General features: G+C 35.7%; 2 protein-coding genes and 1 pseudogene across 3 annotated transcripts; all 3 read left to right on the top strand.

Moving 5' to 3' along the window:
* The first annotated feature begins 1,871 nt into the window (after positions 1-1,871).
* LOC106336681 lies at positions 1,872-6,024 on the top strand. 2 transcript variants are annotated; one of them, XM_013775593.1, is made up of 10 exons: positions 1,872-2,164; positions 2,249-2,493; positions 2,565-2,663; positions 2,810-2,980; positions 3,077-3,197; positions 3,420-3,607; positions 3,675-4,679; positions 4,763-4,904; positions 5,392-5,707; positions 5,786-6,024. In XM_013775593.1, the coding sequence occupies exons 1-10, from the start codon at positions 1,936-1,938 to the stop codon at positions 5,847-5,849; spliced, it is 2,580 nt and encodes an 859-aa protein (XP_013631047.1). In that variant the 5' UTR covers positions 1,872-1,935; the 3' UTR covers positions 5,850-6,024. The 2 variants fall into 2 exon arrangements, with proteins under 2 accessions (XP_013631047.1, XP_013631046.1); XM_013775592.1 differs by having other exon boundaries at positions 3,417-3,607.
* A 3,208-nt stretch (positions 6,025-9,232) lies between these two features.
* On the top strand, positions 9,233-10,447 carry LOC106341511 (annotated as a pseudogene).
* A 3,651-nt stretch (positions 10,448-14,098) lies between these two features.
* On the top strand, positions 14,099-15,342 carry LOC106341157 (putative F-box protein At2g19630). The gene has a single exon (XM_013779976.1). The coding sequence runs from the start codon at positions 14,118-14,120 to the stop codon at positions 15,330-15,332; it is 1,215 nt and encodes a 404-aa protein (XP_013635430.1). The 5' UTR covers positions 14,099-14,117; the 3' UTR covers positions 15,333-15,342.
* The last annotated feature ends 1,547 nt before the right edge of the window (positions 15,343-16,889 follow it).

Genomic DNA, 16,889 nt, shown 5'->3' with positions numbered 1-16,889 from the left:
ATTTCCTCGTAAATACCACGCAAAGTTTACGTCGTATTTACGAGGAAACAGTTTTTCCTCGTAAAATACTCGTAAAGTACATCCACTTTACGACGAAACAGTTTTGTCGTTACGTTACGAGGAAATAACGATGACTTTAGTTTTTCACGTAAATTCCTCGTAAACTCGACGCAAATTTACGAGGATTGTTTTTCTTCGTTAATTTTCGTCGTTAAGCATGTGTTTTCTTGTAGTGAATATAGATGCGTGATATAAAATATTAAAAAGTTTATCATCTCACAGCAATTAACATTAGTGGGTTATTCCATAATCTTGATGTACTAGACAAAACAAAGATTTCATGTCAAACATTTAACAATGGTTCTACTGATAAACCCATTACTACATGTTGAAGATCTCAATAGATTAAACCGGGACGGTTGATTAGCTTATATGTAATTTGATTTTCACTAAGGAGAAGAATTATTACACACGTTAGAGAGTTGAATATGAGTATGAAATCAGGGAGGAGTAATGTGATTGGGTAGCGAGACGCCTAGCGAGTTGCACCACTGCCATCGGCTTATGTCATTTGCAAATTATTCCACACACTTCCAAGAAATAATCTCCTTAAATTTCGGCACTCCAAGAAAGAACAATAAAATGAAGATAAACAATAATAATATATGCAAGTAGTCGGTGTATATTTTTCCTAGTAGCTATATACCTTCACCTTATCTGAGTTCTGACATCACACTGCAGTTCTTAGATCAGAAGTCTCTTTTAATGATCTACATTTCATTTTACTTTATTTCTTTTATACTTCCTGTTCTTTAATATTACATATTCTAGAAAAAAAAATTGTTTTAAAAAGATCTATTTTTTACATTTTCAAGATATATTTTATTAACTAATTGCAAATTTCAAAAAACTTAATTGCACTTACTGAATTGTTATTGGCTTAAAATTATGAAACAAAGATAAACACAAAAAAATATATAAATTTAATGTGTTTTATTAAAATGTGTGAAAAATCTAGAATATGTAACATTAAAAAACAGAGGGAGTATACTCCAGACTAAAGAAAAGAAAATAAAACATGACCTCAAAATATAACTGTTTTTCCAATGTTTCTCAAAATCAGATAGTACCACACTACCGTGAGAGAAAAAGGTACTACTACTTTAAATGCTAAAAATAACAGGATTAGCATTAATATGCAAGTATTGATTCTAGATTCTGGTCAGGGATCTGATTTTGACATTATGACATAGCCGGTCTTATAAGCAATATTTATTAGTTCTTGAAGACTCGGCCAAGCCTGCAAAGAATACCATATACCATTCACGACCATTGACAAAGTCATGATTCTGAAATTGAGTGGAAACAATAATATTTAAGGTTTTTTTTTTTTAAATATCAAATTCTAGAGTACACAGTTACTCACCAACAAACAGCACATCATCAAAACAATTTAAGAAACAACAAAATGTGGAAAATAAACCACAAATTAAGAAACAACAAACTATACACCCATATTCTCTCAATTTTTCTTCCTCCTGAAGTTTAATGTTGAATACTTAAATTATCAGTTTCTCCATGAACTTCTAACATTTCACTCGTTCGTTGTGATGGTATGTGCTACGTGGGATAGCTCTTAGCATTTTCAGGTATTTGATGGCTTCCACTTTTGTAACCTGAGTCTCTCATACTACTAACGTTTTTGGGCCAACCAAACTAAATGTACACTTAACAGGCCTGTTTAGATTATAACCAAGCCACGTGTCAACATCTCTACAGGTCTATGACTTAAACACGTGTCAAGATCTCCATGGGTCTCTGTCGCCGTTGACAATGAAACTGCTTTAAGGTAACCTAAACACGGAGGTGGCGGCAAGAATTGGTCTGAAAAAACACCAACGAACAGTTTTGATTCGAGATTCGAAGATACTCATAATGGTGGTCAACGAAAAGGTCAAACTCGCAATTACCGTAGCCTCTCTTGTGGCGGTGACAGTTCTGTTGGCGGCGGAGTATCGGCGGCGGAGGAGGAAGCCGACATCTTCTCCGAGCTCGTGTTATCTCCATTCCGAAACTAAGCCGCAGTTCGGCTTCAAACGCGTCCTTGCGGACAACTCTTACTCTGGATTCAAACACTTGAAGAAGAAGAAGCTCGAGGATGGAGGTGGTTTCAACATCTCATAAAGACAAGATTTTTAAATGTTTATTTACATGTCTGATTGTGTAGTTTTGATTTGGATAAATGCAGAGAAACCTTCAAACTCTCATCCGTACGAAAGTGAGATCACTGCTTTGTTAGAGAATCCTCGTCTTGATGAGTTTGAGTTCTTGAGGGGAGATTATTCACTGGAGATGAGCGGTTCATATGTTTGGGTTGAGACTGAGTCTGAGTTGAAGAAGCTTGCGGAAACATTGGCTAAAGAAAAGGTTTTTGCGGTTGATACAGAGCAGCATAGCTTAAGATCGTTTCTTGGTTTCACTGCTTTGATTCAGGTGACTGTTAAATCTTGTTCTTGTACTTTTAGTTAATAGATTTGATGTTTGATATATATATTCACTTGCAGATTTCTACGCAAGAGGAGGATTTTTTGGTGGACACGATTGCGTTACATGATGTGATGAGTATACTTCGTCCTGTTTTCTCCAATCCTGATATTTGTAAGGTAATTTATATATAGAGGTTCATTGTTAGAATCTATTGGCTTTGATTGTTTCAGATTCTTATAAAACGCTTCATATGTTTCTTAATAATTTATGTAAGGTTTTATATTCCTTATTTGAATATTAACCGTGAATTGTGCTTTTTAAGGTGTTTCATGGAGCCGACAACGATGTTATCTGGCTTCAAAGAGACTTCCATATATATGTTGTTAATATGTTTGATACTGCCAAGGCATGTGAGGTGTTGGCAAAGCCTCAAAGGTCACTGGCATACTTACTTGAGTCAGTTTGTGGAGTGTCTACTAACAAATTGCTTCAAGTGAGTCCTTTAACATTAATGAATATATTTTGTTTTTTTTTTCTTCCACAATCTATTGGTATCTATGCTAAGCTTAAATCATATTCTTCCATGAAGCGTGAAGACTGGAGACAGCGTCCACTCTCCGAAGAGATGGTGCGTTATGCCAGAACAGATGCACACTATCTACTCTACATTGCCGATAGTATGACTGCCGAGCTCAGACAACTAGGCACTGGTAGGCATCTTTACTAACCACCAACATATTTGTATATGATGGACACTTAGGCCTAACTCGGTGATATTAGTGTCAACTATAGTTTAGGAACATATTGAGCTTAGGAACATAGTGCTAACTCGGAGATAGTGTCAACTAGTATAATTTATGAAGAACATTTTTTTTAAAGGACTATTGTTTTATTGTTGCAAAGAAAGTTCTAAAATATTATTGCATCAGAAGATTCTTCTAGCACCGATGACAAATTCAGTTTTCTTCTCGAGGCTAGTAGACGCTCAAACATGACCTGTTTACAACTCTACACCAAAGAGACCGAAGATTTTCCTGGGAATGCTGCTGCTTCCTCATTAATTTACCGTCATTTAAACGGCCATGAAGACAACTCTACCATCTCCTTGGATCCACCAAAGGTATCTCTTCCCCTCATTCCCATTATGTTTTATCCAATTAGACACCATGTTGATGCCCTCCTTTCAGTTCCAGGAGCTTGTAAGAGAACTTTGCGCATGGAGAGACTTAATGGCACGGATTCACGACGAAAGCACACGATATGTCTTGTCTGACCAAGCCGTCATCGCTCTTGCTTCTAACCAGCCAACCACACCTGAAGAAATACATGATTCTATATCTCAAGCTGACTCGTCTTCAGAGTCAGCTGTTATCTCTAGTCATCTGGACGATGTTCATCAACTGACTCAACACAAGTTAGGCAAGCTCGACGTTATCTTACCGCTAGTCCTCGACAAATGCTTGGGAACAGAAGGAACATGCCCCATCTCCGTCTTCAACTACTCGCTCTTAATCAACTTCAACACAAAGCTAACCACCAACCGCTCTACCCCCAAGAGACACAAGAGCCTCAAGAGGTTCACACGGAAGACATCAAGAGACCTCTTCGTCAAGAAATTCTCCTGCAAGGCTCCTGTTTACCACAACTGTAGAATCTACGCCAACGACGGACGTTTGCTATGCTACTGCGACAGGAGGAAGCTGGAATGGTACATGAGCCGCGGCCTCGCGAAGCTGGTGGAAGAAGATCCCCTCGCGATAATGCTTCTGTTCGAACCGAAGGGGCGTCCTGAAGATGAAGGGAATGATTTTTACATCCAGAGCAAGAAGAACATTTGCGTTGGGTGTGGCGAAGGGGATCACTATCTTCGTTACAGGATAATACCTTCTTGCTATAGAGTTCATTTCCCTGAGCATTTGAAGAGTCACAGGTCTCATGATATAGTGCTGCTTTGTGTGGACTGCCATGAGGTCGCCCACGCTGCTGCCGAGAGGTATAAGAAAGAAGTGGCTAAGGAGTTTGGGATCCCTCTCTTTGTTCGTAGAGTGCTTGATTCGGTGGAGTGTGAATCATCAGCAGGTGGTGACAGTGAAGATGCAGGTGTGTCTCCGTTGCATCTTAGAACAGCTGCGATGGCGCTGTTGAGGCATGGGAATAGGATGCCATCTAGTCGCCGTGAGGAGTTGTTGCAGGTATAATAGTAATAATGGGATCATCTTCTTATCGTTGGTTCGTTTCAAGGAGCTTGATGGCTGTTTTGGGTTTTGTATTATAGACTGTGAAGATGTATTACGGTGGAAGGGACATAACTGAAGAAGATTTGGAAAAGGCTTTGCTTATTGGGATGAGTCCTCACGAGAGAAGAAAACTCGAAAGGAAGAAAGGTGTCTCTCTCAAACAAGAAAACAGTAGCAATGGTAATCTCATATGATACATACTAGTCAATAGGCCTGCGGATTCGGTTTTTCCGGTTCGGATATTTTCGGTTTCGGTTAATTTGGTTCAGCCACAATCCCACCGAAATGATCTGAAAATAAAATCGGTTCGGTTTTCGGTTATTTTTGTTTTTGTTTTTAGAATTTCTTCCGAAAATAACCGATTTTTAGGATTTTGGTATAATTATTTAAACTATTTATAAAATTCAGTAAGTTTGGTTAATTCGGTTTGGTTATTGTGGTTATTTTCAGTTAATTTTTATTTTTGAAAATGGCAAACCGAACCGAAGAAAACCGAATTATTTTTCAAAATCATTCCGAACTCAACCGAATTCAAAATTGTAACCGAACCGAAAATTGAAAATTGAAAATTTTCGGTTCGGTCAGGTTCGGACAAAATCCGCAGGTCTACTGGTCACGGTTTGATAAAGGCTAATGCATTAATGATATATTGTTGTATTTGCTACAGATGCTGATGCAAACAGCTTTGAGGAAGCTCCTCCTGGAGGTGATACGAATGGAGAAAGTAGCGTAGTTGGTGATGATAGTGGAGGAGATGGAGCTCCAGAGCTAAATGATACTCAATGTAAGGGAAACATATTGCACCAACAGAACTCGAAGCTCTCTTTGTTGGGACATGGACCGCACGGGAAACAGGTTGTAGAGTATCTTTTGAATGAGTATGGAGAGGATGGTGTTCGTGATTTCTGTCAGAGATGGAGGAAAGTTTTTGTTGATGCTCTTCATCCTCGTCATTTGCCTGGTGGCTGGGATGTTACTCACAGGTAGCCGCAATACTTGAACCACATTTGCCATTATTAACTTGAGAGATTCTTACAAGAATTTGATTGTTTTGTTGCCAGTGGACGAAGAGACTTTGGCGAATTCAGCGTTTATAATCCCACAAAGAAAGTCTCCACCGGGTAACTCAACTTTGTATCTGTCTGTTTTTTTTTGCTACATCTCTGTTTTGACAATTTTGTCATCAACGAGGAAACGAGTCCATTCAGTTGTTTGTTGTATTTTTTTGTAGACCTCTCTATATACTTTGTTTTTGGTTAACAATCTGATATTTTGAGTCTATCAGCATGATCTTGCCTTGCCAATCAGTAAGAAATGACGAGCTCGTCGGTTTTGAAACCGAGGCTCAAGAATCAAAACATACATTTACCACAGTCGAAGCTGTTTCCATGCAGAAATGAGCTCTAATAAGTCTGGTTCATGTCAGAAATGAAACCATTTTTTTCAAACTTTGTATTGAGTATTAAAAGTTAAGCTGGAGTTCTCTGTAGCAGTAGGTTCTTCTCTGACCCCATTCCATTTTTTCCTATAAACTAGAGTAAAAGTAAAAATAGAGTAATGATTGGTCAAACCCAATTCTAAATTTCACTCCATAGAGTTTACTCCATAAATATAATAATATATTTTTGGTTTGTTCATCACTCCATTATAGAATGAGAAATAGACTAGGTTAGATCATTTTTACTCCATTTTTATTTTTATTCCATTTTAGAAGAAAAAATGGAGTATTACATTGGAGATGCTATAAGAATCTCGTGTCAAACACTGAGAACTGTGATCAATGCCATTGCAGATAAATCTTATATATTAAAACAGAAATTACAGCCTTGATTCATGTGTGATTTTTTTTAAAATGGACATATTCCTAAAAAGTCATGTTAAATTTAATATCTAATCTTATCATTTAAATTTTGGACCTACCAGAAATTTTTATTGGGCTATCAATAATTGGATTTAAACAATAGATGATCCATTGGATTTATAGATAGTATAAATTAAATAGATATAATTTAATGTTGTAATACTATACCTCTATATGCTAAATATTTAAATATTTGTCGTTGTTAACTTTTAAAATTATAAAGATTTTTTTTAAATAACAATGAAAACAAAATGTTTAATTATTTATTCGATATGCTAAATATTTAAATATCTAACCATGATTAATCTTTACTACCTTAAACCAATGAAAACAAAATGTTTAATTATTTACTCGATAATAAAAATCTATGAAGCGAAAAGTTTAATTTTTTAAAAATTTTCTAAAATTGGGAAATGTTACAATATCTTTGAATACGACAATAAAACAATATTTTACTAATCTTTCTCTATATAGTTATGATTTTAATAATGAAATAATAATCCGAAAATATATATATAGAAGAAGATACAAATACATGTGAAAGTTTGAAACAATCTATTCAATGAAAAAAATATACAGTAAACTTATTATGTTTTAAAAATTGATAGACACATATAGATTAGAATATATACCAATTTAGAATTGAAAACAAAATATTTATATAAAAATAAATGAAAACAAAAATCCGCGCGGTTGCATGGATCGAAATCTAGTTTTTTAATTAAAATGGCACTCATGTAATAAGTCAAAACCTTACATGTATACATCGAACTGGAAACAAACCGAATATCGAATAAGTATCTGAATTTCGATGATACATTTTATATACCTATAAATATTTATTATATAATTTTAAAGTAAATAAATATTTAAAAATTCTTTTTATAAACCAAATTATTCAAAAGAAAACAATCACTCGAATACATTTCATCAAAAATATTTAAAATTATTAGAATTATCAAAAAAAATTATCTGAAACCCAAAAATTTAATATTTAATTCAACAAACCCAAAATTTATGACTTTTTAAACCCAAATTAACTAATAAAAAACAAAACCGAACCGGAACTGAATTGAACCCAAAATTATCTCGGATATTAGCCGGTTCGCAACTTTTTTTGTTACACAAACCAAACCGAAAACCGAAATAACCGGAACACACCGAGTTTCCTTAATACCTGAACAAATCCTATATATTTAGAACCGGAGAAACCAAAATCAAAAACTAAAATAAACCGAACCGATATCTGAAATGCCCATACCTAAACCATATTTTTTTAGCATTTCTTCTGTATAACCAAAGATCATTTTCTTTTATTCTTTTCATATTAATTTTCTTTTTATATCTTAAAAAAATAAAGAATCCGTTCGCTTAGAGCACCTCCAATGGAGGTTCTACCGATTGGAATTCGAAACATATATATTTATATGTGTATATGTATATATTATATAACTGTACGTAAGTGTGGATACCATTTTTTTGGGAATAACCTCATGCAAAAGTTTTAAAAATATTAAAAATACACATATAAATGTTTAGAATTCTAATGGGTAGACGTAGACCCCCTCGCTCTTATTCGGTTGTCTAGTCGATTCGGCAGTCGTAAAATCATTCGGCGGAAAGTGAACTTGGCGAGTTCAATCAATTGGGTTGATTAATGCAGTCGTCCGCGTAAAATAGCGAAATGCGGGCGCGTTATTAACTAAAGCCAAAATTGATAAATTAATTTAAAACTCCATCTATTTTTACAGCTCAATTGCCATAATTATCTTAAAAGCAGATTTTCTTCTCGTAACAAGCACTTTTAGAGAATTTCACAATTTTAAGTGTTTTATTACATATAAGATTATATTATATATGAAAATGTTCTTTTACACATAAATTATTGTATTGTATGTGTATATCTTCTTGAGTACTTCTCAACTTTTTTGCTTTATCATAAACCGCAGGCGTGAAAAAAGAAGAAGAGAGTTTGCATTATATTTGTGAAGATGAATCATATAAAATTAAAGTCCACTAAACCCTTAAAAAGTGAATTTTATTGGCTTTATCGATACATGCCCAATTAATGTTGGCTTTAGCATGCATAATACGAAAACGGAGAGTTTAATTTCCAAAACAAAACGAACTCTTTTGGTCCAATAAAAAGTAATACCAACTCTTCGGAATCTACTCAACTGTCTCTTCCTCCAAGAAATCACAATACGAAATTCTTTGGAAACATACACTAATCATTGCATGCAGAATGTGAAATTAATACTCCATCTGTTTCAAAATACTCGATGTTTTAAGTAAATGCACAAGAATTAAGGCATGCACTTTTTTCTAAAAAATAACATTAAAAATATAAAATAAAACTTATTCAACTAATCATAAAAACAACTATAAAACATCATTGGTGACACAGTTTTCTGTAAAACTAATATTAATATAAAATATCAAAAAATCAAATATTTTGAAACATTTTAAACTATCCAAAACACCATCTATTTTGAAACGGATGAAGTATCTTCTTCCATTTCTCTAATTATTACTAACCTCTACTTTAACCAATCATGCAGACGCACTCCGTTTTCTCGTGTTGTATAACAACAGAGAGAAACTTCACTTCTCACTCTCAGATAATCATTACTCAAGTGTCTCCGCCATGAAACCGCAGCGGCAGAACGTCCTGGAGGGTGGTCTAACCATTTCTCGACGCGTAACGCGATCGATGACCAGACTTCATCAAAACACATTGCTGCTTCCTGATGATCTCATTTTGGAGATATTCTCAAGATTGCCGTCGAAGTCCATAGCGAGATGCCGTTGCTTATCCAAGCTATGGGCGTCAACGCTTCGAGGTCAAGGTTTCACAGAGTTGTTCTTGACCAGATCTCGCGCTCGCCCTCAGCTTCTATTCGCCTTCCAAGATGACAGTGAGGTTGTCTTTTTCTCGTCGCCTCAGCCTCAAAATCCGGAAGAGAACTCGTGGGTTGTAGCAACCAATCATCTTGCGCGTTTCCCATCTTACCATGGAATCTATAGTTGTTCTACCTATGGATTCTTCTGTTATAAAGCTGAAAAGGAGCAGAAAAGGCCAGTGTCAGTGTGTGTTCCGGCGATATGTAACCCCAACACGGGACAGTCCTTGACCTTGCCAATATTGATCTCGAAAAAGAGGTATGGAGTGCAGAGCTATCTTGGATATGAGCCGATGGAGAAAGAACTCAAGTTATTGTCGATGAACAGCTCGCGTGATGGTGAGAGTATCTCTGTGGAGCGCCAAGTTCTGACATTAGGAACCAAGAATTTGTCATGGAGGTTGGTCGAATGTTGCGTACCTCATTATTTTTCTCTTAAGTGGATATGCATCAGTGGCGTTTTGTACTACGCAGCATCAGTCAACGATTCATCCCCGTATTCCATGGTAGCTTGTTTTGATTTGAGCTCTGAGAAATTCAGCTTTGTGAAGTTCGTGGAAACTTTCAGTAAATCAATGGAGTATTCAACGAAAATGGTAAACTACAATCGCAAGTTAGGCTTGCTTCTGTCGAGGGATTCTAGTTTTGTTACTCGAGCAAATACAAGTTTTGAACTGTGAGTTCTACAAGACGCTGCAAAACATGTTTGGTCCAAGCATGTTTATATGTTACCTGCTCTTTGGAAGGCTGTGGTTGTAGAAAGAATGTTAATTGATGGACTGGTTGGTACAAATGAAATCGTCTTGTCCCCGTCCATCACCAAAGGGCCTGCCTATGTCATCTACTACAATGTTGAGAGAAAGACGATCACGAAAGTTGAAATCCAAGGAATGGAAGCGTATCAGGGTAAGAGTTTCCGTACCTGTCTCAACTATATTGAAAATGTGGAGATTCTTTAAACATTTTAAGTGAGATCAAGTGTAGTTTTTGTTTTGCGTGTCGTTAATATTTAGTTACATTCTTCGAGTGTTTATCACAAGTCAAAATTTCTTATCATATAATTGAGAAAGACACAAAAAATTTAACGAAAATCTATAGATGATGATAGTTCAATTTTGAAGAAGGTTGAACCAAAGTTACCAAACTGAGATGTTTATTGTGTTATTTTGCTCTTCCACGTAAACGTTCAAAGCACTTAGTCAAATAAGACTTGGAACTCGTGCATAATACCAAGTCAGTCTAACAAGGGTAGATTAGCTACACTCACGCCAAAGTAGATACATTGAGCTGTGGCATATAGACTAATCCCCCTCTTGCTGTGAAAGTCTCCACAGGGTAGCTCAACCTTGTTTCTTTGTCTGTTTCTGCTACGTCTCTGTTCTTTCGCCAGTTTTGTCATCATCAACCAGGAAACGAGTCCATTCAGTTGTTTTGTTGTATTCTTTTGTATACTTCTCTATACTAGAAACAATCTGTTGTTTTTACTTTGTTTTGGAACTATGAGCATGATTTTGCCTTGCCAATCAGTAATAAATGGTGAGCACGTCGGTTTTGAAACCGCGGCTCAAGTATCAAAAGGTACATTACATCAGGAATTTGAAGCTGTTCCTATGGAGATTGAAACTCTAATTGGTCTTGTGCATGTCAGAAAGGAAAACTCCAAACTGTACTCAGTAGTTTTTTCAACTCAAGTTGGGTATTAAAAGTTGAGTTGGAGTTCTCTGTAGCCACCAGAGCCTAAGAATCTGCTATAATGTCAAAGACTGAGAATAGTGATCAATGCTGTTGAAGATGAAGGTTCCAACATTGGAATAAACTGCAAACATCTGGATGACATGAAAAAGGTAAATGTTTAGCTGCAGAATCCAACACATTTTGATTCTGCAGCAACCATTTTGAGAGGTAAGTGTTATATTTTTTTGTTATATTAACTGAAGTCAAAACAAGTTATAAAAGTAAAGTGTCTGCATAAAAGAAAACAGAGATATTATGGATTAGGCTTTAGAAGTGAGTGGGAAGGAAAGTGGCTGCCTAACAAGCACATTTATTTTTCTTTTCTATAACCAAAAACCCTCTTTTCTTTTATTTTGAGATACAAAACAGAGAAGTCTAAGATCATAAAACTATTGTCAGATGCAAGAAATCATCAAATTTTTGCTATTTTTGTTTAAGATCTAAGGGTATTCAATTCGGTAAAACCGAACTGAAATAGAGAAAGTGATTTGGATTTGGTAATACCGAATATATCAAATGTATGCTATTTTTTAAAAAAAAACCGCGGTATATGGATATGGTTTGGTATATAAACCGATTAAACCGAATAAACCGATTAACGAAAATATAGTAGTATAAGTATATGTAAGTTATATAATATAATTAATAATAAATACATAATTTATTTAAAATGTTGATTTTGGTAATTTAATATTTATTTTAAGCTAAAGTTAAAAAAAAAGTTAAAAGTTATTTTCTCCATTTTTATCGAATTAAATAAAACATAAATTGGATTTTTTTAATGCTTTTTCATATCTGGTTAATTTTTGTATATGGTGTAAGAGTTTTTTTTTTTTTTTTGATAAATCCTATCGGCTGATCCGGTCGGCCTCGGGAGAAATGTACTTAGTGTTACAGAATGGACTAGCCCGAAAGCGTACCACACTGTCTGACCCGTCTTTGGAATACCTTCCGACTAATGCCAGGGATGGACCGATCATCTGTTACGGTCCACCATGTAAACCACTTGGATCGAAGCCCAAACCCAGACTGGTTAAGTAGTGATAATTTAGTTCCTAAAGGAATTGAACCCATGAGTGTAAGAGTTTTTTTAAGAAGATCATTGTTTTGTTGCCAGTGGACGAAGAGACTTTGACGAATTCGGCGTTTATAATCCAACAAAGAAAGTTGTGGAAACTCAACTTTGTATCTTTGTCTGTATTTTTGCTACATCTCTGTTTTGACAATTTTGTCATCAACTAGGAAACGAGTCTATTCAGTTGTTTGTTGTATTCTTTTGTGGACCTCTGTATTCTTTGTTTCTAACTTTCTAGTCAACATTCTGTTATTTTGAGACTAGTGGCATGATTTTAAGTAAGAAATGGTTTTGAAACCGTGGTTCAAGAAACAAAAGATACATTTCATCAGGAATTCAAAGCTGTTTCTATTTGAGCTTTAATTACTCTGATGCATAGCCGAAATAAAAACTCCAGACTGTATTTTTTTGGAAATACGATTGTTGACTACATGAAGTATTGGCCAATCACGTGGCTAACCATGCAAACTAAACTAATGTATACCTAGCAACACGAAGTATATATTATGCATGACAACATCCATCAACTTAATTATGTTATGTAGTTAAAATCACAAGTTTAATTTCATTGATAAAAAAAATTGATGTAGATGTCGAAGACCGTTTATATCTCCCGTTTTTATCAATTAAAATATGATCTACCTCACGGTAATTTAACTAAATATGAAAGTTATATAAAATATTATTTAATTTTGGTTTTAAATTATTTTAATCTGTTTTGTTATCAACTATTAATAAAATTTATGTAATTCGTTTGATTAATTGTGTGATATATATTTATTTTATTATTTTTATTATAATACTTATTTCATGTCAATTTACTCATTCTATCATTTTATTTGTTTGATATAAGTTAAATTAAATTAATGAATTATTTTATTTATATTTTCATAAACAAAAAATTGCATCCATTTAAAAATGTATCAAATAAGTATATATCACACAACTAATCAAACAAATTACAGAAATTTTTTTAATTTTTTTAAGAAAACAGATTAAAATAATTAAAAACAAATATCTTAGATAACTTTCATTTTTAATATAAATAAAAATAATATAAATATATTTTTCAAATGCATTAAAATAAAAATGTTAAAACACTACTTATCAAAAAATGTTAAAACATACTGATTTGTAATTTAGATTTTCTTAAAAATATTCTTAAGCTTTTAAAATGTGAGTTAAAATCTCATTTAGTCAAATTACGGTCGGGTTTGTCATATTTTAATTGATGAAACGATATATTTAAATGATCTCTGACATCAACATCAAATTTTAGACTAACGAAATTAAACTCATGATGTTAACTACATAACATCATTAAGTTGAGAGATGTTATCATGCATAACATATACTTCGCATAGCTAAGTATACATTAGTTTAGTTTGCATGGTTAGCCATGTGACACGTGGTCGATAATTCACCTAGCTAGCAATCATTTTTTTCTATTTTTTTCAACTGGTAGTGAGTATTATAAGTTAAGTGGAGTTATCTGTAGCCGCCAGATTGAGAATTATGGTCAATGTTTTTATACTGCAGCAACCATTTAGAGAGACAATTGTTATAATTTGGATTTGTTATATTAACGGAAGTAAAAAAAAGTTGTAAAAGTAAAGCGGCTGCATAAAAGAAAACACGAAGAGTTCGTGCATGGGCTTTATCATGCATAATCTCTAATTCTTGATTTTCTTTTTTTATAATAAAGATAAAGACTTTCAAAACCAATACGAACTCTCCGTCCAAGAAAACCACACACAAAGAGTTCGATACGAACTAAGTCTTTCCAGAACGATACGAACTCTACTCAAAGTGTCTCCGCCATGCAACCACCGCGGCAGAACGTCTCGAAGGACGGCGAGCTAACCATTTATGGAGGCGTTACACGATCGATGACCAGACGTCATCGGAACTCATTGCCGGTTCCTGACGATCTCGCTATGGAGATATTCTCGAGGCTGCCGTCGAAGGCGATGGCGATGTGTCGTTGCGCATGCAAGCTCTGGTCCTCCATGCTTCGCCGTCAAGATTTCACAAAGCTTTTCTTGACCAAATCTTGCGCTCGCCCCCAGCTCCTTTTCGTCAGGGAAGATTACAGCGTCAGAGAGATTGTCTTCATCACGTCACCTCAGCCTGAAAATCCGGAAGAGAACTCGTACGTTGTAGCAACCAATCATCTTGCGCGTTTCCCACGTTCCAACGGATTCTATGGTTGTACTTGTACCTGTGGCTTCTTCTGTTATGGAGATAACCGGAACCTTATGGGGCTGCAAAGACCAGTGCGTGTTCCGGTGATATCGAACCCCAGCACGGGACAGTCCTTGACCTTACCAAGGTGGAACTCGAAAAAGAAGTATGGAGTGGAAAGCTATCTTGGATATGATCCCATTTCGAAAGAGTTCAAGGTGTTGTCGATGAATAAGTCGCGTGTTAGTGAAGGTTGGATCTCAGTGGAGCACCAAGTTCTGACATTAGGAACCAAGAAACTGTCATGGAGGTTGGTCGAGTGTTGCATCCCACATTTGCCTTCTTGTAAGTGGATATGTTTCAGCGGTGTTCTCTACTACGCAGCTAGAGCAGCCGAGAATTCTATGGTCGTTTGTTTTGACTTGAGGTCTGAGAAGTTCAGCTCTGTCAAGTTCGGTAAAGCAATGCCTGATTCAACAACTCTGGTAAACTACGATGGGAAACTAGGTTTGCTTATGTCTGGAGATTCTCATGATGTTAGTGGAGCAAGAACAAGTTTTGAGCTGTGGGTTGTACGAGACGCTGCAAAGCACGAGTGGTTCAATCACATATACGTATTACCACCTTCCTGGGAGGATGTGGTTGCGGCGGAGACAATGTGCATTGCTGGAATGGTTGGTGTAAATGAAATCGTCTTGGCCCCCTGGTTCCAAAGACTGCCTTACTATGTCATCTACTTCAACGTGGAGAGAAAGACCATCACAAAAGTTGGAATCCAAGGACTAGAAGCGTTTCATGGTGGGAGTTTCCACACCTATCTTAACTACGTTGAGAATGTGAAGCTTCTTTAAGCATTTTATAAGTGAGAGACAAGTGTAGTTTTCATTTTGTGTGTTTCGTTTTCTTCTAGCCTCTTAGTTTGAAAAGGTCCACCTGTTGTGGATGATATAGGTAATCTTCTTGTTACAGACTCTTTACAAATGTATATACTAATCCAAAACAGAGAGTTTAGAATGTGATCTTTGAATGTAATGATCGAGAGTAAGAGTTTCTACTTTCTAGATTCATGAAATTAGCAGAATGTTATTATTTTGTTTAAGATCTCACTTAACCTAGCCAGAAAATGATGTTTGTCCAGACCCTTGTAGACGATATGATAAATCACAAGGTGTACGTCTAATTTTTGTGCCGTTTTTGGATTTGTATCGAGTAGAATCTTGAGTTCATGATGGTGATTCAATTATTAAGAAGCTTGATCCAAACCGAGATGTTTATTCCTGTTATCTATCTCTTCCAAGTAAACGTTTAAAGCACCGAGTCGAATAAGACTGGGAACTCGTGTATCTATATATTCAGTTATAAACTTATAAAGGGTAGTTTAGCTACACTCACGCCAACGTAGATACATAAAAATCCCCCCGGCCCGCTATGGAAGAATGTAGTTGCAGAGGCCAAGTTATACTTTATCGGAGTGGCTGGTACCAATGAAAATTATGTTGTCACCGCGTTATCCATCCTAATTGTACTGTATACAAGCCAACATTTCAATTAACAGACAATATAACTATTGTTGTAATTAGAGAGTTTTGATACCGAATATTTCTGTGTTATTATTAATGATCAAGAGGGTTCCTTTATATAAGTATTACAAGATGAAGATAAATGAAAAGTATCCAAAACCTAAACTCACTAGGATTAGGAAAACTACTAATACATAATAATGGAAAGATTACATCTACTAGGAAAATGAAAGGGTTTCCTTTTCTCCAAGCTTTGTGGCCGTCTCTCTCTCCTAAAGTCGGCTCTCTCTCTCCTCTCTCTAGGGCTTCGGCCGTCTCTCCATCTTCTAGGTATTGGGCCGGTCTTGGACCGGGCCTGGTTAATGGCAATCCACCCCATGATTTATAACACTCCCCCTTGGATGCCATAACCATATAGGATTTGTAGTACGCTTCATGTTGCCTCATTAAAACCTTATCAGGAAAACCCAGTGGGACAAAACCATGATGAAGGAAAAAGAGTACAACACGCACTAATTCCCCTGATGTGAACCTCACTGTAGGTTTCTACATTCTACGCATCTGATGCGTGATCTTTCCTGTATATGTAGGAAGAGAGTAATCGACCAAGTTCATTACTAAGCCGTATCTAGACCACTTTGACTTCTTAGGTCGTTTCTCATGTCCTTTGACATTGAGTGTCCCGGTAAAGCATGTGTGCTAAATAATGTGAACCATATTGTTCTCGGGGATCACTATTGGGTCTTTGCAAATCTTGTTTGCATGTGTCCATAGTCTAGACGTGATCGTCTACTCTTAACTCTTTACTATGGTCGGATAAACCAAGTACTTATGGACAGTGTACTAGACATGGTTATCATGAACCTATGTCTCGATCTGGCCGATCCA

This window comes from Brassica oleracea, chromosome C4, assembly GCF_000695525.1.
Source record: "Brassica oleracea var. oleracea cultivar TO1000 chromosome C4, BOL, whole genome shotgun sequence".
NCBI classification, from domain to species: Eukaryota; Viridiplantae; Streptophyta; class Magnoliopsida; order Brassicales; family Brassicaceae; genus Brassica; species Brassica oleracea.
The sequence above is the reverse complement of the archived record's forward strand: the minus strand, read 5'-3'. Positions and strand labels throughout refer to the sequence as shown.